Source organism: Eubalaena glacialis, chromosome 6, assembly GCF_028564815.1.
Source record: "Eubalaena glacialis isolate mEubGla1 chromosome 6, mEubGla1.1.hap2.+ XY, whole genome shotgun sequence".
Taxonomy (NCBI): Eukaryota; Metazoa; Chordata; class Mammalia; order Artiodactyla; family Balaenidae; genus Eubalaena; species Eubalaena glacialis.
The window spans coordinates 145,704,988-145,732,149 of NC_083721.1; the positions used below are offsets into that span (position 1 = coordinate 145,704,988).

The 27,162-nt window shown below is 35.9% G+C and overlaps 1 protein-coding gene across 1 annotated transcript in view; it reads left to right on the forward strand.

Annotated features, from left to right (window-relative positions):
* Nucleotides 1–27,162, forward strand: part of KCNH8 (potassium voltage-gated channel subfamily H member 8) — a 398,046-nt gene that overhangs the window by 268,145 nt on the left and 102,739 nt on the right. Inside the window, exons 6-7 of the mRNA XM_061193703.1 lie at nucleotides 4,039–4,196; nucleotides 9,262–9,469. Coding sequence (XP_061049686.1) covers nucleotides 4,039–4,196; nucleotides 9,262–9,469 — 366 coding nt within the window. The remainder of the gene's footprint in view (nucleotides 1–4,038; nucleotides 4,197–9,261; nucleotides 9,470–27,162) is intronic.

The window sequence follows — 27,162 nt, forward strand, 5'->3', positions numbered from 1 at the left end:
AAATATATTTGAAAGTGCCGTAAATCTTTAAGATAATGGAAAGAAAATGGAATTGCCTGTCAAAAGATATCTTGTTTCTCTCTTGCTTACTATCTTCATGACTTTAAACAATTTCCTTAAATCTCCTGAGTCATTAGTAAAATGTCAGCGATAGTACACCTGAGAGAGTTGGCATGGGAACAACACAAACTAATAAACATGAAAATATGTTTTGTAGATCACAGTACAGCAGAACTATGTCTATTATTATGTGTAGGACAAAAGTAGGTTTTTAAAAAAAAATCAGCTATCTAAAAATAATTATGTAATAACCCAAATGGGAAAAGAACTTGGAAAAGAATAGCTACATGCATATGTATAACTGAATCACTTTGCCCTACCCCTGAAACTAACACAACATTGTTAATCAACTATACTCCAATATAGAATAAAAGGTTTTTAAAAATAAATAAATAAATAAATACATTGTAAATTAACTATACTTCAATAAAATTTTTAAAAGAGTTAAAAAATAAATAAAAATAATACTCATCACTCACTCAAACCTACAGTCCTTATATGATACCATAGTCCTAGAAATCTTAGAATATAATACATATCTAGGTTTTTTCCCTGGAAATAAACCTGAAAGTACTCAAGTACTTCAAAAATATATTTGTATCCATAAATTTAAAAGATAGCTTTTATTCTTTTGCTGTTAACATTCTTTGTGTTTAAAAGTCTTACCATTACTTCTTTTTAAACTTAAAAATAAGCACATCTTCTTTTCATCCAATTAACTCAGTTGAGTAACAGATTATTTTTTAAAAAGCTTTCTAAACTAATATTTTGTAATGACTCATCCAAGAAAATATCTTTTCTGTTCAGAAGTCTGCACCTCTATTTTTTTTTTTTTTTTTTTTGCACCTCTATTTTATTCTTCAGTCAACCACATAGCTTTAAAAATGTTTACTGTATCAATCAACCAAAGACCAATCAATCATTTCTTCCATTCCTCCATTCAGGAGAGCACCCCAGGTATGTGGATGGTGGCAGTGGGTTTTCTGTAAAATCTGTGGTAGAACCTGGTGATCAGTTAGTAAATACACAAAGGCATTTACTCCTTCAATTTGATAATGAACTACTTATCGACTGCTTTATTTCAACAGCTGCTGGTCTAAGCTGTTAAATTGCTCGGCTAATGCACAAATACATGAGTCTAGAAAGTTAAAGAGAAAGAATGAGAAGGTCACCTGCTACCCTAACAACTTCACGGCATTCCCCTGAGCTCCCAGCCCCCTTTGGTGGCCATAATTCAGGGATGCATCGGTACTTTTTGCCATGATAGCATTTTTACTCTGCAGTGGAAATCACCTTGGGATTGTGTTCATCCTTTGTGAGTGGCTTATCGACTAGCTTCGTCCTTTCATATTCTCAGTATTAACAATGGAAGTATTTTAATATTTTTATTTTTTGACAAAAATGACGTCTAATAACGCCATCTTAATAAGTTAGATCATTCACAATAGTCTAGAACAATTAATGTTTTCTTTTTGAGTCACCTAGAACTTGCTTCCAGATCTGAGATGTGACTGGTCTCTATTGAGGCACCAAAACCCAAAGCACAGAATTGGAACTTAAGAGACTTGAATCCAGGTCTTGCTCTTTCACTAACTAGCTGAGGGGTTTAATCTTGAGCTTTAGTTCATCATGTGTGATCCTGGGCAGATCACTTGATGTCTCTTCTGCCTCAGTTTTCTCATCTGTAAAAGGGATTAATAAAAATACTTACCTCTTAGCATTGTTGTAAGGAGTCAATGAGATTATGATTATAAAGGTCGTAGAACAGCACTGCGTTCATATTAAGAACATAGTGTTATCTATAATAATGTAATAGTAATCTGTTTTGTCAGAATTCCTGTATTGTCTCATCTCACAGGCTATAATGAGAACCAGATGACTTACTAAATGTTGTATTAGTTTTTTATTGCTGCATAGCCAATTACCACAAACACATCAGCTTAAAACAATACTTGTGTATTATCTCATAGTTTCTATAGGTCAGAAGTCCAGATCTACCTTAGCTGAAGTCTCTGCTCAGGGCCTCAGAAGGTTGAAATCAAGGTGTCAGCTTGTGGTCCGTCCTGGAGCCCAGGATTCTCTTCCAATCTCATGTGGCTGTTGAGCAAATTTCTTTCTGGTTGTGGGACTAAGGTCTCCATTTCTCGCGAGATGTCAGTGAGGGGTCGTTCTCAGCAACTAGAGGCTGCGCGCCGTTCCCGGCCGTGTGGCCCTCCCCATAATACGCAGTTGCTTCCTTCCAGGGCAGGCAGAGCATGCCTCACTGCTTTCCAATCCCTTAACACCAGATGAAGAAAGGTCTGCTTTAAAGGGCTCACCTGACGAGGGCAGGCCACGCAGATCATCTCTCTTTACCCCTATGATGTAACGTGATCACACCTTCATATCTCATCATGCTCAGGGGATCCACCCTTACCCAAGGGGAAGAGATCAGAGGAGAGTGAGGGTGGTGGCAGGGGATTGGGGGGTGGGGCATCTTAGAATTCTCCTTCAAATGTGATGTGAAGTGAAAAGCAAACATGATCTACAAATATAAAGTGCACATTATTGTAATCTTTATTATTGTTATCATTACGATCGTGATACCAACAAGTTCTTAACCTCACATGACACGATTCCACGTACTTGCAATGGTTTACGTTAGCTGTAAAGAGTACTCCAATTCATTTAAAAATTATGTAACTCAGAGCTTAGCATTCATTTCCTAGCTCCTTGAATTCCTATTCTCTTTGGGGTACTTACTTCCCAAATTCCTTCCTTTGATCTTTGTCACTGAATCACGACACTCCCTAAGAACAAAGTCCCACAGACAACTATGTTTCTGTTGGGGTCGCCAGTGCAGAAAATTATCAGCCTTCATCACACTTACGTGTATGCACCAATCCCAAAATTCCCCATAACTTGGTCATACTCAACTCTAAGACAAATTAAAGAAAAGATAACCTTTTCCAGTGCTTTAATGATATTTAACCCAGGAACTATGTGACAGACTCTGAGAAGTTTATTCATAGGCGGCAGGATTGAACTCTAGATGGTCCACGTGTCTATGGCTTTGTCCTTTGACCAGCCTTCACAAGGATGTCATATATTGTAAAAAGTTTGATAAATAGATAGTAAAATATAATATAAATATAAAATAAATACAAATATAAAATAAACATAAAATAAAAATATATTAAAAGGATGATGTAAGGAATGGTTGAAAATGATTATATCTTCCATTTAAATGGAATGGGGAGTTTAACCTAGGAATCCAAACAAGAAACTTCTGGTATTTTGTGAATACAAACACCTTCAGGGCAAGGATCAGTTTCATATCCATACAGAGATTAGTAAAACTTTTGTACACGGAATAGAGTACTATTGGATAAAAAATAAATGAAAAGAATATGGACTGCAAATTATACTTGTGTTCAGAATCGTCTCTGCCACTGTTGGCAAGATGATCATGGATGAGTTACTTTTCCCACTGAGACTTAGTTTCTGCCTCTGCTAATACTGCCTACTATGTACTGTCTGCTATGTTAACATCGTCGTCTATGGTGGAAGATGTTCTGAGTAAGTGAAACAATCTAAGCTAAGTTCTTAGGACAATGTCTGCTACACAGTGAGCATTCAGTAAGTGTTGCCTATTGTTGTTATTGTTATTATTATTTATTTTAATTATGTTAACGTGTGGCCCAAAGTCTGGAATGTATTACTGCTCAAAAAATACTGCTTTCTTCACCCTTCTCCAATACCTGTTTGTTGAGTTGAGCTGGATCTGTCAAGAAGAGTATTTTGGATATTGTCAATCTAAAGTGCGTTAAGAGGTTACCGTTAGTCTAATTTAATACAGTTTTCTTCCTCCCTTCCTTCCCCCTGCCCACCTGCCTGTCTTCCTTCCATCTTCTCTTCTTACCTTGTCTTTCCTTTTTCCCTTCTCCTCTCTCTCTTTCTCCTAAATCCTCTTTCTCTATCCTTTTTTTTCTCAAGCAGATATTATTTTAAATTTTCGAACAACCTATGTCAGCAAGTCTGGCCAAGTTATCTTTGAAGCAAGATCAATTTGCATCCACTATGTCACAACCTGGTTCATCATTGATTTAATTGCTGCCCTGCCTTTTGATCTCCTGTATGCTTTCAACGTCACAGTGGTGAGTAAAGAGCTCCCTTCCACATGACCTTGAAGGTTGGTTTTACCCCTGTGCTTATCTTTCACATGCTCAGGTTTTAAATGTTTGTGACAATTTGTATGTCCAGGATTTTGTGCCCTTTTTAATAAAGAGGCCAAGGTCACCAATGATATGCAGGCCAGATTCTCCACTTAAAGAAGTTACTTCCTTTTTGAAATTTGTATTACCCATTTCTAATCATTTAAATACCTAGAACCAGGATATTAAAAACTTGAATTCACCATCAAATTGACTCACTAAACAAATCCTTTGGTAAGGAAACCATCTGCAAGAATAGAAGCATTCCTTTATGTTACTGAGCCAGATATTTCCCTCAAGAATTTGAAGATTTCTTCTACTTTTATGACTTTTACTCGCTACCTCTTGAATATTTCATTATTCATTGACAAAACAGAAGACCTATCAAGATAGAAAGATAAGTTGAAATTAAAATGGAATTCAACCACTTCTTAGAGGTCCCTGTAAAAATGTTGGATTGAGCAAAAATCTAAATGATAAAATGACCAACATAAACCAAGCATCCTCTTGAATTTTTATTGATATTTGTAACTTCTCCTCTTTCTTCATGTAAAACTTTTATTCTCAGATTTCTTACAGGAAAGAAAGTATGCCCACTTGTAGTCGTAGCTATGTTTACTATTTAATGATTGACACTCTTAAAAGCATTAAGTGTTCCCTTATAAATAGAGAGACTTTTAGGAAGGTATAACAGAATTTTTGGACCAGTAATACAATTTGCTGCCAGAGTAACCAATTTTAGCAGGCAAAAATTTACTAGACATTAGTTCAAATTAAACATATTTCTTACTCAGTTGACAAACCTCCCCCCATAGAAATTATATTCTCTATCAAGAATTTAATAGCATAGTTTTCAATATTAAACAAAGTGATCAATGTTTCAAATACAATCATTACTGACTTCATAATGAAGACTGAACTAAACTCCTGACTACATAGTACAGAATTCTGCATTTGTTAATTGCCTGTATAATAATATTTTTCTTTTCTTTTTCTTTCAGTTTTTTTTAAGTTGGGAAGTTGAGAGTGTCAACATCGTTAAGAGGTTTATAACTCAACTGAAGGGAAAGCTCTGGGGAAAATCTAGTATATAATATCAATCAGTGCTAAACTGGATTGTTATCCGAGCTTTTTAAAGTGCTTTTTAAGATTGAATTTGACTAGATAAGTATACTATAATGAAAGTGTAATGACTTAAAACAAGGCTTTTGCAAGACTGCCAAAAAATATCCTGAAGAAGTAGATAATTCATAAAATGATAAGAAAAATTTTCCAAATTATCCTGGAGAATTGTTAAATAAATGGTGTTTCATAGACTGCTGTAAATTAACTTGCTCTGCTACTAAATACTAATAATCATTTTTATATTCCATTTGTCTTTGAACACTGAACAAATAGGATAATTTTAAACATATATATATATAATATACTATAAAGTCTATAAAATAAAAAATACATAAAATGTTTAGATATGATTAAAATGTCCATTGCCTAAAATTAACACAAGTAAAGAATTTTTGAAAAAGTCTAATTCTCATAATTTGATGAATTTTAAATACGTGTACATTTTCACTGTGCTTCTGCTACCCTTCTTCGTTCTCACTTGTGAAATACAGCACAAATCCTTTATAAAGATTTGAAGTTATAGATCAACATCTATGTCAGAAAGAAAGAAAAAGAGGAAAGAAGGAAGGAATCTCTCTCTCTTATCAGTGATAATTTTTCTGCTTTTCACAGGGGTGATCATATGATCATTTAACAATTGGCATATAAATTTGTTATTCCTCCCAATATATTAGTCAGTATGAAATATTCGATTTGAATAGAAAAGCTTGTTCAAAATATTATATTTACTTCCCAGGAAAGCATAAGTTATAAGGAAAAGTTCTTAAGTTATGCTACTGTTATACTACACAGACTTACAAAAAGAAGAGCTGGAACAAACAAAATAACAAAGGGGCTGATTTTCCAGGTCTAAAGTGGGTCCAGTTAGTGTATCTCTATAGATGACATTCAAAAATGCATGACAACCATCAAAAATGTATTGTGTGCTTTAGCTTTGGCTGTGCCCACAATTGCTGATGGCAAATGTTTTACATGCAGCTCACACATTTATTTATTAAAACTTACTGTGTATAAGTCACGATGAAAGGCACGACAAGAGATAAAATTGTGAATGAGACATAGAAAGTATGTTAGAGTAAAAAGGCAAAAGTATGAATCCAAGTTTTATCACTTACCATCTGAGTGACTTCTTGGGAAAGTTAACGTCAGAATAGGCCTAAAATCATAAAAATTCCTGCAGGGTTTCTGAGTAGCCTAAAAAGGAAACTTTTCTATAAAATACCTTGCCAAGTATCTAATACCTAGAAAGACCTCAGAACGGTAATTAACTTTTTTCTTTCTCTTTTTTCTTCCCTAGTTGATAGCCAGGAGGTAGTTATGTCCACTTGGTAGTAGGGGAAACTGCGGTTTGATAGAGGTTTTTGATGAATGCATCACTCACTGTCTTGCACCTGTCTACAAGGTGCTTATAATTCTTATCAGTGACAAATTCAGAGCAGCATCCCAAGAGTAAGAAGGTCCTTTCTCTTTTTCAGATGATATATTTCTATCTAAATCAAATATGCCTCTTCCTTCTGTCATTCATCAAGAGCCAAAATTCACATTTTATAGCTGAAGGTTTTGGACTCAGATAGGAATAAATATAAATTTTTTAAAGTGACAGTGAAATCACCAGGGCTGCCTCATCCTGGACTCTCAGGCTCATGTCCCTTATTTTTGTAAATGACTATTGTTCTCATGTAAGGGCAGCCTCACATTCTTCCCTCAAACATCCCCTTTTTGGCCAGAGAAAATGAGGAGCTTGCCTGCATCAATACTCTATATTCAGATGGTGTGTTAGTCTACTCAGGCAGCTATAAGAAAATATCATAAACTGGATGGCTTCAACAACGGGAATTTATTTCTCACCGTCCTGATGGCTGGGAAGTCCAAAAGCTTTCAGCCAATTTGATTCTTGGTGAGGGCTCTCTTCCTGGCTTGTAGATGGCTGTCTTCTCTCCTCATCCTTACATGGCCCTCATACAGCGAGGGGAGGGAGAGAGAGATTGGGGTGGGTGGCGAACAAGAAAGAGGGCGCTCTGGTCTATTCTTATAGAGGCATTAATCCCATCTTGAGGACCCCACCCTCATGACCCCATCTAAACCAAATTACCTCCCAAAGACCCCATCTCAAATACCATCACACTGGGGGTTAGGGCTTCAACATATGAAATTTGCAGGTACACAATTCAGTCCATAGCAGATGGTATCCTCCATTTGAGAGTTCTGCTCCAGGATTCACTTTACTTACAAAATTGTTATCTATCTATCAAATTCACCTACCTATAAAATAAATTTCACCCCTAGTAATTCCCCTAAGCCGCAAAGTAGAAACTGCATCTGACTTACAATCAACTGGAGAAATGATAGATGAGAACGTGAGTACGAAGGAGAAGAAAGTAAAACTCTACCCAGAAGACCCACAAAAAGGAATAAAAGACCACAGCTACCTGGCAACTTCCTCAATTGACCTTATGTTTTTGGGTTTTTTTTGGCCACACCACACCTTGCAGGATCTTAGTTGCCTGACCAGGGATCGAACCCAGGCCTCCTGCCATGGAAGCGTGGAGTCCTAACCACTGGACCGCCAGGGAATTCCCATCCTTATGATGTTTTTATATTTCAGTATAGAATAATTCACAAGATTACAGTGAAAGACACTTTTATTGAATACCTATTGTTATAGTGAGCCTGGAGTGTTTTGCATCTTCACATAATAGCTTATCCATTCACTCATTTAACGCAAATTTACTGAGCACTTCCTACGTGTCAGGCGCTGCTCTAGGTACATTTTTCTTGGAGATAAGGGAAGATGGCTGGAGGAGGGAGAAATTAGAAGTCAGTCGACTCCAGATAATTATAAAGGCAGACTCTCAAAAGATGCTGACCTTGTTTATGATTCTGCCTGTAAAGGAAAAATTATTCTTAGGTGTAGTCATACAAACCACTTCCTTCCCCTCTATTTATGGTTCACCCCCCAAATTAGAATAGGTCAAGGAACTTGTCAGATTCTATTTGCATATGAGTTAATGTTTTATTTGACTTTTCTTTTCTCTTGGAAGGTATGAAAAAGAGTGTATATTAGTGCACCACATGTGTTGTAATAGTGACATTGACCTTTCTGGCGGACACCAATGGTACACATTTTTCACTTGAGCCCTAAAGTCAAGAAACTAACTCCTTAACTACAAGTCTGTTGTTCTAGTTCATACAGAGGCAGAATCTAAAAGGTTTTTCCAAAATTTTGTTCCATTTGATTTTGGTTCCCTAAGCATGTTTGTTTAACAGAAAGTGCAGAATGTATGTGCTCCGGGCAAATGTTTTCTTTGTCTATTGATAATGTTAGAAGGACGATAGCAAAGCACATGAGGCAGGAGGTGTTACTGGTATTTGTGAGCAGATCTTACTCAAGTTTTTAGGTCTCACTATTTAAAAATAAGAAACCTAAGTTACTTTTGCTACCAGTTTACGGGGTTTTACTTCAGTCTATACAAAGTTCTGTTATAAAGCAGCTCCCTTACATGGAGAAGGGGAAGTGGAATTGAAAGAAATTAAAAGAAAAGGGTGGAGACATCTTCTATTCAATCCCGATCCCATAGTGTGTTTCAGTTGTATATCAGAATATATAAAATTATCTTCAGTCATATAGGTAGAGAAAAAAGATACATCTTAATTAAGGAAGATAAGTATTCACTCAAAGAAATTAAATTGCCTTATCATCTTTTATCTTATCAACTTCTGATATATCAGGAAACGACATAGAAATGGTCATAAAATGGTCACAGCGTTGGAATCCCGATTATACTTAATTTCAAGAACTTCCCAGAGTGGCTGTAGCTGAAGTGACTGTTGTGGATGTAACGACCCCGTGAGCCAAGCTGTGCGGCTCTGTTTCCCCCCGCAGGTGTCTCTCGTGCATCTCCTGAAGACCGTCCGGCTGCTGCGTCTTCTGCGTCTCCTGCAGAAGTTGGACCGTTATTCCCAACACAGCACAATCGTCCTGACTCTGCTCATGTCCATGTTTGCCCTTCTTGCACACTGGATGGCGTGTATCTGGTATGTCATTGGAAAAATGGAGAGGGAAGACAACAGCCTTCTGAAGTGGGAAGTTGGTAAGGACTTACATTTGTCACATTTTCCATTTTTAAGTGAAAAAGAGAAGATTGTCTAGAATTTGGAGGAGGTGAAAGATGAGGCTATAAATATATGTCTTCTGACTGTCGATTTGTCTCATCTTTTTTGGGGGGGTGTGGAGAGGGTCCATGGGACAAGTGATTTCTTTTGAGAAAGTTTTCTGGAACAACCTTACACTTTTTTCAAAGAGAATTGGGTTAAGTTCTCAATGGGTGAACTTTTAAAAATGCCCAGCACGTCTGTAGAAGTGTTTAGATAAGTAATGTGTGATCTTATCTTGGCATATCCAATGGAGGGCTAGTAACAGTAAATCGTGGGGAACTGGCCAGTCATTACAATATTTTTAAATCATAAGAAAATGATCACTTGTATTTGAGGTGGCAAGTGAATAATAAAAAGGATATCTCTACTATTTTCTCCTTTAAAAGAAAAAGAGAGACAACACTATCATACTGACTTCCACATTTAGTGTACTTTGAGAACTTGTGATGATACAGAAGAAAGGATATTTACAAATATAATTTGTAAAATTTTGTGTCCGCATAATCCATGGGAATTTAAGGGAGTTGTTTCAAATGTTACATAATTCTGCATAAATGAATCTGAAATGTTCTGCACATGAACACATTTTTAAACTTATATCAACCACAAGAACTTTCTAAAAAATGAAAATTCTGAAGGCTATAACCCTCTATCCTAAAATATCTGCGTTCTTCTCACAGTCTTTCTTTTTAGAGAATTGTCATAGTACCTTATGTAGGGTATTTTTTCTTCTTAATCTGACATTTAATCAGAGAATATGTTTCTTGGTTAGCTAGAAAATCCTTCACTTATTTTCTCCTCCAAAAATCAATCTTGGACTTTTGAAAGAAGCTCAGACCTTTGCCCAGGGATAAAGCCATAGAGATTCTCAAGAGAAAAAATACTCTAACTTATTATACCAGCACTTTAGTGGCAGAGTGCATTTGGAACATCCCTGGGTGGACTCTTATTAAATGCCACTCTCTCACCATAGGGCATGTACAAAGCCTTAAAGGACATCTTTGGAGAATGAGCTGGGGACCTTAAGAAAGCAGGTTCAAGGGAGTGAGTCTCCTGTCTACGTTCTTAAAAATGCTCCTACACATCTCAATTTTGTCCTTGAGGTACACAAAGAAACTAATGCATCCTGAATTGTTTTATCTTCCTTATCAAAGCACTTTTTCTATGCCTTGCTGTAGACCTCCATTCTCAGAAACAAAGAGAGAAGGAAGACTGTAGAATGAGAGCACAAATATCCTGCATAAAGAGAATATAAGGTGTGTGTGTGTGTGTGTGTGTGTGTGTGTGTGTGTGTGTGTGAGGGGGAGAGAGAGAGAGAGAGAGAGAGAAGGGGATGGGGAAAGAGAAGATTTGATTAAAAGGAGGATCAAAGTCTGGATTGTACTTGGATGAAAACATTTTCTGTCCTTCAGTATCATTTCCCTCTTTATAACTTTGTCCTCTGGCTTCCTCATCACAGACCCTAGCATGGTCCTAATGCTCTTCAGTGAATTACAGCATTAGATCTCCTCCCTTTGTCGTGAATCCATGTTAAAGTTCTGATTTGTGGCCAGCCACCTGATTCCTTTTCGGACCTGACCTCATTTCCTTCAGGCCCCAGACCTATACACACATATTAATTTGTAAGGCTTGTCTAGTCTGAGAGTCTCCAGATGGGGAAATTCAGCTTATGCACGCTGTCAAATTTAGTTAGAGGAGGAAAGCTTTGTGTTTCATTTCCAACTTACCAGTCCTGCTGCAGACCAACAAACTAGCTGATGTTTTTCTTCCCACAAATATGCAGAGGTATTTATTTTCCAAGAAAAAAGAAGCCAACCCCCTGAACTTCATCTGCATTGCCCCCTACCACGCCTACTCTTTGACCTGGTGATATGGGTCAGTGTCATGTATGGGGGCTTGTAAGCTGGAAGTTAGCTCACAAAGAGAGCTAACTATTGGCAAAATAAAATGATGGGAAGAACATTGGGCTGCGGCGGGGGGGGGGGGGGGGGCGATGGATCTCTCCTTTCATCATGGCTCCAACACCTGCCAACTGTGAGATTTGCAGTAATTTTGTTCACCTGTCTGGGCCTCAGTTTCCTCATCTGCAACATGAGAAAACTCACTATGTAACTTGAAAGGCTCTTTCAGGATCCATGATTTTTGACTTTAATGGAAGAACAAACCCAGTTTTGTGAGTTTAATATTGTGTATCTATTTTCTATCATAGCTCAGTGCCCATGTTAACCAGCAGAAGCAATCAATCATCCAATGTCAACAAATTTGAGGGACATGTCAGGAAGGACATCCTATGATCATAGCATGTCAAGGAATTGATATGGTTTACTCAGTTATGATAAAAAATAACAGAACATTTGTCTTTAGAGAATTAGATTTCCTGTCCAAACACCTCTAGGGATACGGTCAGGAAGGTAGTATGCTAATTATGTCTGTCGATATTGGGTTTTTAAGCTTGGCTACAAGGACTTTCCCTTCCCCTAAAATTACTTGGATCATTTGTTCATTTGGAACATTCTCCAGCTGAGATTTGGACACAAATTAAATAATTATGACTTTCCCTACCTAATTTTATAACGAAGCAGCTGAGAGTCTAGGTTAATTTAGTTTTTACTATGTAACTTGTCCACTAATAATATGCTTTACCTTTTCTGGTCCAACTACCGTGAATCAAAAAATTCATCACACACATAAAACTTGATTAGAGAACACATTGTTCTTTATGTTCTGACTAACATTAGATGTACAGAACAGATTCAGCTTCCCAAGGAATAAAATAGATCTTCCTTTCTCATCATTGTTAATTTCCTTAAAACGAATTATTTCCCCTTTTTGTCCTTGACAGGCATGCTATTGTACTTACAACTAGAGAGGGTTCAAATATTTTGCATCAGACCAAACCAAAGTTAACCTTTAAAAAATGTTTCATAATGTCACTTCTCTATAATATATCTATTTTTGTAAGGAAGAATTAATGCTCCTAGATTAATTGTATCAGAGGCAAGTTATGAACTGATTTGCCTGGTGTTCTATTTTATTTCATATTCTTATGTGTTCCTATATTATATTCTAAGGAATTTGAGATTTGGCTTATTGTTTCATGGAATTTTAAGCCTGGAAGGACCTTAGTCCAGCTCTTTGATTTTATGGTGAGAAATCCAACTCTAGTTTATACAAGCTTTCTGGTGGAGGGGGCTTTTGTCACTTGTGTCCACTGCTGCTTCCTCACTGTGGTGTACAGTTCCTGGTGCATGGCAAATGCATAAAAAGAAAATTGTTGAATGAATCAGTCTTCAAGGTCTTTTCATTACTAAATGACAATCATGGGACAAGAACCTAGATTCCCTAACTCCTTGTGTAGAAGTCCTTCTCATAATTTTGAGCATTATGATATAATAGGGAATGGTTATTTAGCAAATTCTTTCCAGCAGGAAGATAGAAAGAACAAATAGGGTGGTCACTTAAGATTTGGCCATTTATTCAAAAAATATTTTTTGAGTGCCCACTGCATGCTTGGTCCTGTGTTAGGCACTGGAGATACCAAAACAAATTATATACTTAAATTAGGAGTTTGGGATTAACATAGACACACTCCTATGTATAAAATAGATAAGCAACAAGGACCTACTTATAGCACAGGGAACTCTACTCAATATCTTGTAATAATCTATAAAGGAAAAGAATCTGAAAAAGATTAAATATATATATTCAACTCAATGTATATATTTAATATTTAATATAATATTTATTTAATGTATATTTAACTGAATCACTTTGCTGTACACCTGCAACTAACACGACATTGTAAATCAACTATACTTCAATTAAAAAAAGAAGAAAAAAATAATATACTTAATGTCATGGCACTTAAAGTCCAGTAAGAAAAACAGACAAATAATTCAATGGATATATGGCAGTGCGGTATGTTCTGTAGCAAGAACCTGCATAGAGGGGAGGCAACTAAATCTAACAGGTTATCAGCAGAGGCATTTCCAAGATGAGCTGAGTTTTAAAGAATGAATAGTCTTGTCTCTACGGATGCTGAGGAACAGGCGTGTGTCACAGCAGGGACAGGACTGTATGAAGCCGTTCACTAGAACCAGAATAAAGGGTGAAGGGGGGAATGGTAGTGAGGTGATGAGGCTAAAGAGGTAGGTAGTCAGGGACCAGATCTTTAAAGACAATTCATGCTAAGCTTTAGAGTTTGGGCTTCATCTAAGGCTACAGCAAGGCTTAAAATTCTCTCTTGAGCAGCGATCCTTTGAATATAGAACCCCGGGAAGCAGGGGGAGATGTTTTGCTCTGTTTCTTTTTCAGTATCTGTAAAGTGGCCCTAATAATAGTGTGTACCTCACTGGGGTCGCCAGTATTAAAGTAGGCAATCTCTGTGAAGCATTTAGCACTGTGCCCGCCACCTAGTAACTGCTCAATAAATAGGAGCTATTGTAACCAACATTACTATTTTATTAAGACAGTTACTTCTAATAAAGAAAGTACTATGACCTGGGACTAGTGATACTTATCATCTTATATGGGAAGAGTATTAAGTAATGGCTTTAAAATTGTTGCCTTCAAGTTTAGTCACAGTGCTCCATAAGTTATTATATACTTTTTTACACGTATCTTCAAAATAATGTATCTGTCCAAAGTTTCTGTTCGAGTCAGCCTCTGAAAATAAGTAATTTTCACATAGCCTTGTAATTGCACACAAATAGGATATTTTCCCTTCAAAACTAATATAGGAGAGAGGTTCAACATCTACCCTACATGCTTGTTGGGATATAACAAACTTTTATGGAATTTAGACATAGTGCTTCAAGTCTAAGTGTGGTTTTTAAATTTAAAATTTTGTTTTCACTGTGAAGAAATGTTTCAGAACATTTCTATAAGAAGACTTCAGTAAATACCTAGCTAAAAATGTGTTAGAAGACCTTGCATGAGCACAGGGAACTATACTCAATATTTTGTAATAACCTATAAGGGAAAAGAATCTGAAAAAGAATATATATATGTATATGTTACTGAATATATATATATATATATATAACTGAATCACTTTGCTGTACAACTGAAACTAACATAACGCTGTAAGTCAACTACACTTCAATTTAAAATAATAACAATAAAAAAGAAGACCTTACATGTTTCCTTACATCCCAGTTAATGTAGGGATATATTATTTTAGTTATCATTTATTAAGTTCAGTTAGTGACATTTATAAAGTTCAATTAATGACATTGAATTAGTCCTTAAAGAGCTCCATTAGGATCCTGGAGAGAATATAATGGTTCTGATTTAAGCTAGAAAGATTTGGATTTGAATCTTGCTTCGGGGATTTACTAGGCATGTGATTTTGGTCAAGGTGACTTCAATGTGTGACTTTTTGTACAACAATCTTAGTTTCCTCATCTGTAAAATAGGTGTGGTAGTACTGATCCTCACAGCGTTTTCTGAGGAATTACAGGTACTCAAGTTGACGTGCCTCACATAGTTTCTGGTACATATTATGTTCTTGCACCTGATAACTACCACCATGACTACCACCTCCACTTTTATCACTAATTGAGGCCATTTTCAAACTGCAGCCACCTACTTAAACTTACATCAATGAGCTATATAGAGCTGAAGTAGCAGTGCTGTTCAAATGTAGTGAACAACACAGAAATCGAGTCACAGATGTAAAAAACAAACTTATGGTTACCAAGGGGGAAAGGGACAGGGAAGGGATAAATTGGGAGATTGGGATTGCCATATACACACTACTATATATAAAATAGATAACTAATGAGAACCTACTGTATAGCACAGGGAACTCTACTCAATACTCTGTACTGACCTATATGGGAAAAGAATCTAAAAAAGAGTGGATATATGTATATGTATAACTGATTCACTTTGCTGTACAGCAGAAACTAACACAACATTGTAAATCAACTATAACAAAAAATTAATTTAAAAAAACCAAATCTAGTGAAGAGGTGATATTTCTGTATCAGTGACGATTCTTGATTGCAAGCAAAAACAGAAAAGGAATGCATTAGCAGGGCATGCAGACTCAGAAATAGAAGGATGGAGAACAAGACTTGGGAAAAGAATGTGAGCCAAGGCAGATCCAGATACCCCAGTGCAAGAAGCACAGTTGCTGACATTTTGCAAAGATGGCCTGGTCGTGTTTCTGCCTTTGTAGATGCCATGAGCGAGTCCTAACCTTCTGTTCATCTCTGATTCACAGTCCCAGAAAGGAGAATCCGATTGGTCACGCTTACGTCATACGTTCAGACACGGACTGCTGGGCAAGGAGGGATCCCCCCACCTTACACTTTCGTGGTTAGAAGTGGGACCCTGTGTCTCTCCATTACTATACACAAAGGAGAATACCCCCTTCACATAGGATTTTAGACAACCCACACCTCAAAAAAAGACAAAAGTCTTCTACAATAACAACTTTACCCTAATACTCAAAAAAACAATAACATTTATAAAAACACTTATTAAAATGCTTCTGTAAATCATCATACCTCTCTCAGACATCAAATGTCAGATGGAATTAGCTGAAAGATGGGGATGCTGTAATTCTCGGTGCATCTTTCTCCCTGTAACACAGTCTGTGCTGCTGTGTCAGCCTACCAGTGGTACTTACCAAGCTGTGCTTCCACAAGCAGACTGCACCGTGGTCGGTAGCTCTCTTTTGTAGCTAAAACACTAACTTACATTCTTTCTCGAAGCTATCTCTGTTTCTAAGGCTATGACACACTGAACTTTAAATGATCTGCTTCAAAAGTTAGAGCTGAGAGTATATTGTAATAGAGGGAAGCTTTTTTTATCTTTTAATCCTTTGGCTGGAGTACATTTATCCATTGCAGATGTCTAAACGTGTATCTGCATCACGGAAAAGAAAAAAGCCCAAGGATATCATTTTCAAATTTTCATTGACAATTTTAGTCTTAAATCTCCTGATCCTCATTGGATAAAACATCATAAAAGCTGATTGATTTGAAGGGCTCTCTAGTTATTAACTGCTTAGCATTTACAAGCCACATGTAATGGGGAAAAAAATGACCAGGCTTATGATATTGTAAGCCGATTATTTCAATAACTATCAAATTTTCCTCAAGAAGGTAGAATTGTCCAGCACTCTACATTTTCAGGTTCTGTATAAAGGATTATATAAACATTTTTAGATAACCCTGATCTGTAGATTCTCATTCTTGGGAATACATGAAATAAAGAAAGGGGAGAAAAAGCCTAAAATGAAGATTTCTAACCATTAAAATAGACCCTAGTGACGGACTCCTGGACTTAATTTTTTTTTTTTTTTTGAAGCAGGGTCTTGAACTTTAATGTGCACTGAAATTATGTGAGGATTGCATTAAAAAACAGATTCTAATTCAGTAAATCTGAGGTGGAGCCTGAGATCCAGCTTTTTTAACCACCTCCCCAGTGAAATCAGGGCTACTGGACCCCACACCACACTTTGAGTAGCAAGGTTTTAAAAAGCCTTGGGACATTGTGTGAATTTAATACTCCTGGTTATAAAGTCCTAAACCAGCAACAATTGAGTTCTTCCTATTTTTTCACTTTCCTATGCTTTTCCAATCCCCATCACGTCTGTGAACTAGGTCACATGTGAACTAGGAATAAATTTAATGAGTAGAAAAATAACTAACAAATTTATTTTTTCTTCATATTTTTTGAAAACACTTGATTTATATCAGATTAATATTTAGCTTACATTTATTAAGCACCACCTACATGCATGGTGCAGTGCTTAATATATTTGTATGCATTTTCTCATCTGATCTTTATTGAAATCCCATGAGACAGATATTTTCAACCTCATCTTAGAAAAAAGAAACTAAAGCTTGAAAAGTTTGAAATTTCCTGGAAATTTACTTTTTAAATTAGGAAATATTTTTAACACAAAAAGCTTTAGCATGAGTATAATGGTCGCCTTCTAAAAATTATATCTTTTTAAACACTTTGTTTTAACATATTTGCTTTATTTCTTTTTTAAAAATCAGTGCAATATCACAGATGAAGCCAGAGCTCCACGACCCTTCAATTCTGCCTTACTCCCTCCATCTTTCCACCTTACTATTCTAAAGTTGGTGCATAAAATTTTCTTAGATGCTGTTGTTACTATACAAATGTATTAGTAAAACAATATATGATATTATTTTCCCTCATTATCTTCCATATAAATCATCACAAATGTAAGAAGTAATAATAATAATAATAACAGACATACATGGGGCTTTCTCAGTGCCAGGCACTGTTCAAGGCATCTTGCTATAATTTTATGAGCCCAATACTGTTATCATCTCTATTTACCGATGAGAAAGCTGAGGCACATAGGTTGTATGACTTGACCTAGATACACAGATAAAATACACAGGAGCTGGGATTTCTCTCTTCTTTGTGTCTTTTTTACATTCTTATTGAACTTTTTTTTTTAAGATCAATCCACCTTAGATATAAACCTTATATATTTATTTTTAACTGTTTAATAGAATTCTATTGTACAATAAGCCAGTTTACTCATCATTTTGGTTTATTTATCCACTCCCCTACTGAGTTGACTGCACCTCTCACTATGGCAAGTAGTGGGCAATGAGCAATCAAATACAAGATTCTCTGTGTGCATATGCAAGAATTTCTCTGGGTCAAAGAGCTTGTGCATCTGCAAAATTAATACACATTGCCAAATTCTTCTCTGAAGCAATTGTATTCATTAATTATTTAGTTGGTCATATTATATGTGTTCTTTCCCCAGAGCTTCACCAACAATTGTTACCAATGTTTTTAAACTTGTGAAAATCTTGGAGGGTGTTGGGGAGCGGAGGGTGTAAAGTAATGTCTAATTATTGTTTAAATTTTCATTTCCCTGTGTAAGTAAGGTATAACAAAGTAGAACATATTTTTTTTGGTGGAGAGAGTCACTCTAATTTCCTCTTTGGTAAATTAGACCCTCTATCTCATTAATTTTCAGTTTCTCTTCTTTCCTAAATAATCTATTTAATACTATATATTGTTAAGTGTTGAAGTCTTTAAACGTTTTTCAAATTACATAGAACTTTTGAAATTAACACTTTGTTATTGATTTCTAATTACATTCATTGCTTGTTACAGAATTTGGTCTCTGTGATACTGATTCTTCACTGTTTGTTGAGGCTCAATTGTATATATTCTTTATGTGTGAGGATATTATGTGCATACAATTTTTTGGATATAATTTTTAGTTCAAGGTTTATATATGTCCATTAGATCAAGCTTCTGAATTTAATTATACCTATATTATAGATCCTTATTAACTATTTTCTGACAAACTACATATGGAAGTTTTATTTGGTGCTTTTTCAGACCTCTGTTCATTTTCCATTGTTTTTTGGTTTCCTTTTTATAGTTCCAGTTCTTTGTTTTTTGTCCATTATATCAAGCTTCTGAATTGAATTTAAATATTGTAAAAAACATACTATCTTATTGTATTTCTTCATTTTTATTTTATTAATTCAAGTTCGTTGTGTGCTAATTTTCTGTTCATCCAACTCTTGCAAAAGGTGCACTATTTCCTCTTTTGTACTTTTAAAAAATTTTTATTGTGAGCTCATCTTCGATAGGGCTTCTTCCTTGTCAAAATCCTGTGCAGACTGAGGTATGAGAATATCCAGAATTTTGGTTGTTGTTTGCTTGCTTGCTTTTGTCAAGGATAGTAGGATTTTCCCCTGCCCTGGGATCAAATTTTTAAAAATTTCTTAGCACCAAGGTGTCTGTGACTCATGGATGGTACACATTCAGACACCAGCGCATGCAAGGCACAAGACTAAATTTTTAAAGTTCTCTCAGAAGACCACTTTTTTCAAACTCTAGTTTTCCTCGTCATCCCCGTAAGCTGTTGGGTAAATTATTTCTACCCTTCTCCCTGCATGTATCACACTTAGTATCCCAGTTGTATACAAGATGTCAGTTCCAGCGTTTATAGCATTTAAGTGTTCTCTCCTGTGCACAGATGGCCATGAAACCCAAGCCCACGGTCACTATTACTTCTGACCAGCTACCCATCCCTGTCTCCCCATCAGCATCACCACCATAGTGTCAGCTCACAGGCTTGCGGCTCCTCATTTTTGCATACGTACATTTCACTTCCTCTCTCGGAAGCATCTATATATTCCCAGTGTTTCTATCAGAAAGACTTGCACATAAGCTAAGTTCATAATCTTGCCAGAACCCCAGTCTTCATTTCTGCCAAAAATAACAACCTAAATTCCAGTGTAATTTTCTATGTTACCTTTGAAATATAAAAATGGTTGTAATCTAATCTGTAAAAAACAAATTGAATAAGGGTTAATTACTCAAGACCTTATTCCCACTTGGAATGCCTTTATGGGGGAAAATCATTTAAACTTAAGACCTCAAATCTTCAATTCTTCAGACGGAATTGTTCAGTTACCAGGAAAATAAATTATGCAGCCGTCTTAAGAAGACATCATCAAATGTGCTTAATATACAATTATTTCTTTCCAGCTACTATATTAATCATAATAATTCTTGTGGAATAAGTGACAGTTTAAAGTACTGCAGATTATTTTCCTAAAAGACTATAGATATAGAGAAAAATAGAGCAGAAAAAGAACTCTTTGAGATTGGTGCATTTAAACCCTACAAAGTTCTCAGTATTTACTATAAAATAAATATTTCTTGAGGCCCTAAGAAGGACAGTGTTATGAGCTGTGAGCAAGACAAGGGATCTTAGAGCTTGACTTCTAGAAGTGTAGTTTGTTGTTAGAAATTCAAGAGGTGGACATAAAAATTCGCAAAATTGTTTTTTTATAATATTGGTTTGGCGTAAGTTTGCACAGGCAACAACTTTCTCAATCGTTTAGAAAGAAGTAGAAGTGATTTTTAACTGAATCTCTCTGAAGATGGCATTTGAGCTGGGCTTCAAAAGGTGAGTACAGCTTTGGAGAGGATGCATCAGAGAGCATTTAGGTGAGAACACGGTGTGAATAAAGCCATAGAAGTAGGAAATCTCACAATGTGTTTGAGGAACAGTGAGTGGATGAGATGAATTTGTTTCATCTAGAAAATTCTTGAACAGCTGGTGTCACAAAATAAAAGGCCTAGAGGAGAAAGGGGCCTAGCATTCATTGCTGAAGTGGAGAAGGCAAGCCCCATCTGAGGGAACCAATTATGACCTCAGCCCAGCACCGGTGTAGATGAAGTTTGACCACATCTGATTTTTCCAGAGAATTTGGAACTTGGGATTTGGGGGTAAATCTTGGCTTTTGGGGGTAAAGTATTGGCAAATAATTCAGAACTTGAAAAGCATAGTGTCACCACCAAAATATATTTCTGGGGGCCTGATCAAGCCCATAGGTCACCAATTTGCCATCTCAGACTCAAAGTGAGTAAAAAGAAGGATGTGACCAAAATAATGGGTTGGAGTCTTGGCTGATGATGTGCAGATACAATCCCCGAGAAGCCAGAGAAGGCGTGGCCTGATTAATATAGTTTTTTAGGAATTTTACTACAAACTCAAGAGGGAAAAACACAGAAAATACTTTTCTTCATGATATTTGCCAAACTATTTAGTCCAGCTGAACATTGTTGTGAAAAGGGATACACATGCTAGTTTTTAATTTTTAAAAAAATTTTATTGAAATATAGTTGATTTAAATGTTGTGTTAGTTTCAGGTGTACAGCAAAGTTATTCAGTTATATATATATATGTGTGTGTGTATATATATATATATGTGTATATATATATGTGTGTGTGTGTATATATATATATATATATATATATATATATATATATATATATACATATATATTCTTTTTTTATCAATACATTCTCTTCCATTACAGGTTATTACAAGATATTGAGTACAGTTCCCTGTGCTGTACAGTAGGTCCTTGTTGGTTATCTATTTTATATATAGTAGTGGGTATATGTTAAAATTGGTCTCACAATCTACAGACTTGAACTAATGAAAAGTTTTCCTCTGTTTGTTATCCAAATTGTGTGAATATTTTTATGAAGGGGATTGAATTTATAAAGAATTTCCACTGGAACACTTTCCCTATTTGAGATTTTAACAAGCATAGACATAACTCATGGATACATGATAAGAAATAGAAGATAATTACACATTTTATCTAAACTAATTAGATATCTGGCATTGAAAACTTCAAGACCTCTTTTCTCTCCTTTCTTGTCATATGTGTATGTGTGGGCATGTGCTTTTTATTTAGAGTTTCTCCAACTCACTACAAACAGAAGAAATAATTAAAATGTTTTGTAGTCTATTGGAGACTATTGCCAAAATCTCCTTGGTAACATGTCCTTTACTTGGACATCAGAGTCTTGATTTTTTTTTTTTTTCCATTGAGATTCATCAGGAAAGACAGAGACAAAAACCCAATTTTAATTTCTCAGAAACTCAGATCCAAGAACCCCATTCAAGATAGAGATGATTTATGAAGACCCTCTTTTTAAAAACGGTGTATTTGTATCTTGGTGTATTTGTTCACGCCACCATCCTCTACACCAACATTAAATAGACTGACAGAAATTGGATATCGGAAGACAGTCAATTGAAATATTAAAGACAGAAATAAAAGCTAATGTCAGCTAACTTTATGTAGCTTTCAAACTCTATACCCATTTTCTCTTCTGAGGGTATTGAAAATGAACCTTTGGCTTGACAGCCCCCTGTGAACCTATATATATATATATATATATATATATATATATATATATATATACTGATCTCATATGACAGTTTTTACGAATGTGAGTTCTAGATTCATTTCACAGCCTGGCTCCTCCGCTTATTACCTGAGTCAGTTTTTTGTTTGTTTTGTTTTCTTTGACTGCACCTCGTGGCATCCAGAACTCTCCTGACCAGGGATGGAACCCGTGCCTCGTGCAGGGGAAGCGCAGAGTCTTAACTACTGGACTGCCAGGGAAGTCCACCTGTGTCAGTTTTGTTTGTGTTACTTACCTGTCTAAGGCACAGTCTCCTCATCTATAAAATAGAGACAGGATTAGCTGCTTCATCAGGTGTTATGAGGATTAAATAATATAAAGTGGTTACTAAATCTTCAGTACATGTTAATTTTACTGCTGCCACTACTACAGTTTCTATTGATGTAACCATCATCATTGCTATTGCCAATATGTGGTGGTTTACTAAAATCATGACTACAGCAGCTGATTTTGTTCCCAAGAAATTATATGTAACTTTATTTACAGCATTGAAGTCAGTGTCCAAATTGCCTGCGGTCTTTACTAAAAACTTGCTGCCGATGGTCAGGGATGACGGGCTTATTTTTAGCCATCTTTCTAGCCTGAAATGGAATTTTGTCAAGATTGAGTTTTTTGAATGTGATGCAGAGGAGGGCGGTGTTTCTAATTTTATCATCTGCCCATAAAATTGTGCTTTAGTGCTAGCTAATTCCATTAATTTTCAAAATATACTGGTTTAGGTTCACAGGTTGCAAAGCTATTCTGTGGCTAAATGGTATATTTGGGGATATGTAGTGACTTTCTGATCCACTTGATAGTCACCAACAAAACAATTCCAAAGAGTCAGTCAGCACCTGAGTTGCATTAAGAGTCTCTCATAAGTGAACATACATGATTCTGGTCTTCAAATACAGTGTTTTATGTGTTTCATACAAAAATGTTTATTCATAGCAATGCAAATGTATCTGCAAAAATCCAAAAAATAATACTATGGTGTAATAGGATTCTGAAGGGTTAGATATTCTTAAATGAATAATCTAGTATTTTTTTGTTGACAACTGAGGGTATGTGACTCTCTGTGATTTCTCTGTTGAGAACATGCTAGGCAAACGGTGTAAGCAAGTCATGTTATGGCGGTCATTCTTTACAGATATCATGGCTGTACTGAGTGTGGTGAGAGAGGGAGAGAGGAGGGAGAGAGAGAAAGAGAGAAAGAGGTAGAGAGAGAGGACAGAAATTCATTGCCACTGCCAAGTTTAAAAATAGATTTGACATTATTTTAAATTAGTGAATCAAATATTTTTCGTTCTTTAGAAGGGAAAGATTCCTTCTTTGGATGGCAAGCTTAATGGAATTATTTTAATAAAATACTCTATTTTCTTTGTCAACAATTACATTCAAAGATATCAGACAATTTAAAAATCTTTATTCTACCAAATACTGAATTGATTTTGATGGATACAAGCTGTTTTGATCCTAACATTTTGAACATCCTATGTTAATCCTGTGAATGTTCTGTGCTCACTCTCTTGACCCCTAAGGACATTTCCATTGTATAGTGAATACAGACGTTATCATTAGAATGATAGCATCATTTCTGATTTCTCATCTAGAGGGCTAGATGAACTTGCTAGAACTTCATCATACTAATTTAATTTTTTAATCAAATACCTATACAGCAGGGTTAAACAATTTTCTTCCATTTTCTTTTTATTGTATTGGAATTATTTTTATCGAGTTCTTTTATACATAAACTTTACATCAAAGATTTAATTCATCAATCATTTTTTAAAAATTCCACATCAGATAAGATGAGTTTTCTTTTGTGACATTTCTATCAAGTCCAATCTTCTCAATTTAAGTTTTAAATTGAGAACTAATTTTTTTCAAGAAGATTTTATTTTTCAATCATTTTTTGAAGAATAACAAATTTGACTCTGTACAGTTTTAGCTATTGGAAATTTTGTTCTTTATTCATTATTTCTACTATGTCTAATTTTCCCCCAATCAGTGTTTGCTGTATTCAGTTTTCCTAAGGAACGTTTATTTTCAATCAGGTCATTTTTGTTTTGTTTTGTTTTGTTTTGGAAAGTAACCAGTTTCAACTTGCTCTGTTTTAAACATTGTCAACTGTATTTGTCTCAATTGTAGTAATCATATTTATTTATTGGATAAAGTAATTAAAATTTGTTTTTATTTCTCTGAACAAGGAGCAAAGAGCATGAGATAAAACAAATCATGGTATCTAGATGAGGATGGGGGTCAAAGGTCATTGCAATCAAAACACTGGGTCAAAATGTCCTCCTTCAAATTAGTCGACACTGCAGTGGAATCAATCAGGAAACAAATGGTTTTGCTAAGTGATAATGAAGCCTTTGAGATATTCAATATATTTTATTCTCTGTCTACATTTATGGATCACTTTATTTGAATGCTCAAATTTCCCCACTGGCATATGTCCATTTTTAGTTATATCCATGACAGATGATGAAAATTAGTTGTCAACTCATCTTCGAATTTAGAAAGCTAACTTATTTTTGAGTAATATAGCTATTTGTGAAAAAGTGATAGACTACAGAAGTAGTAAAAAGGAACCAACATTTTAAGCAGGTAATCACACTCCAGGCACCGTGCCAGATGTTTTGCAAAATTATCTTCTTCAGTCATCACAACAGACAAGGAGACATTTTTATTTCCATTTTTTAGTTGAGGAAGATGGGACTTAGAAGGCTAGCTCACCTGAAGTCACATTATTAAGTAATGATGGGGCTGCAGTCCAAGCCGTTCTGCAAACCCAAAGCCTGTTTTATATACATGACAAGAGTATCTATTCTGTGGTCTCTATGATTTAGAAAGATATGCTTTATCACTTAACAAACAGGTACTGAGTACATATTAGGTGCCACACCTTGAATTCCAAGTTAGGCTTAGGAATCAGGTGTATAAGAGAGACCATAATCCCTACTCTCCCAAAGATGCCAGTCTAGCGGGAGCTACAGCAGATAATCAATGTGGTTAAAGTGCGGTAAGCCAGTGAGGGGATAAAGGAGCAGAGAGCTAAGGAATTGATCTGTTTCAGCAATGGAAATGAAAAATTGATTACTTGGATTACTGAAAAGTGAGACAAGATAAAAATACCCCTAAATGAAATCACTGCAGGTGAGACAATTTGGAATATCCTGAAAGATCCTTTAAGATGTTTATAAGTTGCGTCATAGTGATGATGATTCATAATGATTACAAATAATTATCTAGATACCAGCATAAGAGTTCAATGTCATCAAACTGAAATCTTCACTATGAGCCTCTCAGAAGACTGAAAAGTATCTGTCATGCTTCTACATCTATTGGACTTTGTAGCCAGACTGAATGACCCTCAGATGAATCCCAAAAGGTTTCTTCAGCAGTTTCTCAAAGCCTCAGTACGATTTGTTTATCATTTCTTTACAAATTATTTCTAAAATTAAAAATGGGCATTATCTTTTTGCATTATGAGATTCTCAAAACAAAGTTGAACAAATTCCCCTTGACTCTATGAAGAATTAAACTAAATCCACCCCCCCCCATTATTTGTGATTTCTCTGTTACACAAACACATGTGCGTGTGCGCACACACACACATAGAGGGAGAATGATTTGACAATTTTTCCTGTTAATTTATTCAAAGGTTTAACATTCTTGCCAGGAAGTATCAAGGCTCATCGAATATGAGTCTTGATATAGCAGTTTAAACCCAACTTTTCTTGTGGTGGTTGATTTTTGATACCTTGAAAGAAAAGGAAAATATTTAAGTTTGGAAACGTGTAGGTTAGACATACTTTACGTGACTTTCCATCCCACACCTTTCACTTTAGCCAAATTGCATGATTTCCCTTTCCCCATACATTATATTATCCTGGCCTAGTGTCTTTATTCATGTGCGTTCAGCTTCCCAAGATGTACGTTACTCCACCTCTGTTATTCCAAATCTTACTCATTCTTACAGTACAACTTAAATACTCCTCCCCTCCTTTAAACCCTTTCTGATTGCTCTAGCAAGGAGCACTTAGTTTGGTCCACCTTATACTTGTATTAGAGTTTCCCCAATAGACTGCCCCGTAATGAAGACCTAATCTCCCTTATCTTTATATAATACACAGCATCTCAAGCATTATATGTGGTCACTAACTATTTGCTAATTGAGTGAATTAGTTAATTAACTAATTAGAAGCTATTTAGAGACTATGGGGCAGGTAGAAGCAATGAAGGTAATATTTTTAGTCTCCTGGTTCAAGAAAAGCCTCTCTTCAGGAGTGGTGGAGGTTAAAGCAAAGGGAACTGATCTGAATGTCGACCTGGCTGGGAACAGAGCATTCAGAAATCAGGAAGTGTTATCATGCTGACCCCCCAAAATTGACTGTGTTTAATTCTGAGACAGAACGTCAAAGATAGACTTTGACAATCTGCAGGATGTTCAGAAAACGGAAATCATGCACAGCAAGTTGTGTCATGTGACCTTGAAAATGATGACCTCATAGAGTGGGTGGAGTTGGATCTGAGGCATTGACAACTGTATTTCTGAACAGTTCTTGCATATTATGGAAGAAGAGAGTAGAAATAGGGCTGATGGGTGGAGAAGCAGGGAGGCAGATTGGACTCAGCACCCAGCTTAGAGCCAGGGCTGTTACTACAGGATAAATCATGTGTTCTTTGGATCCTCAGGTCTTGTTGGAACTAGGAGCCAAATCCTGGCCTCCACCAAGGCCTGGGCTCACCAGGGCCCTGAGTGCTTAGCTGCCTCCTGAAAGGCCCTGTGGCCACTCCCTCTGCCCTGCCAGGTTAAGCTGATGCTGCTTCCAGCCACTTTTCCCCAAGATGCTCTTGGACTTCCCTGTGCTCATCATGGCT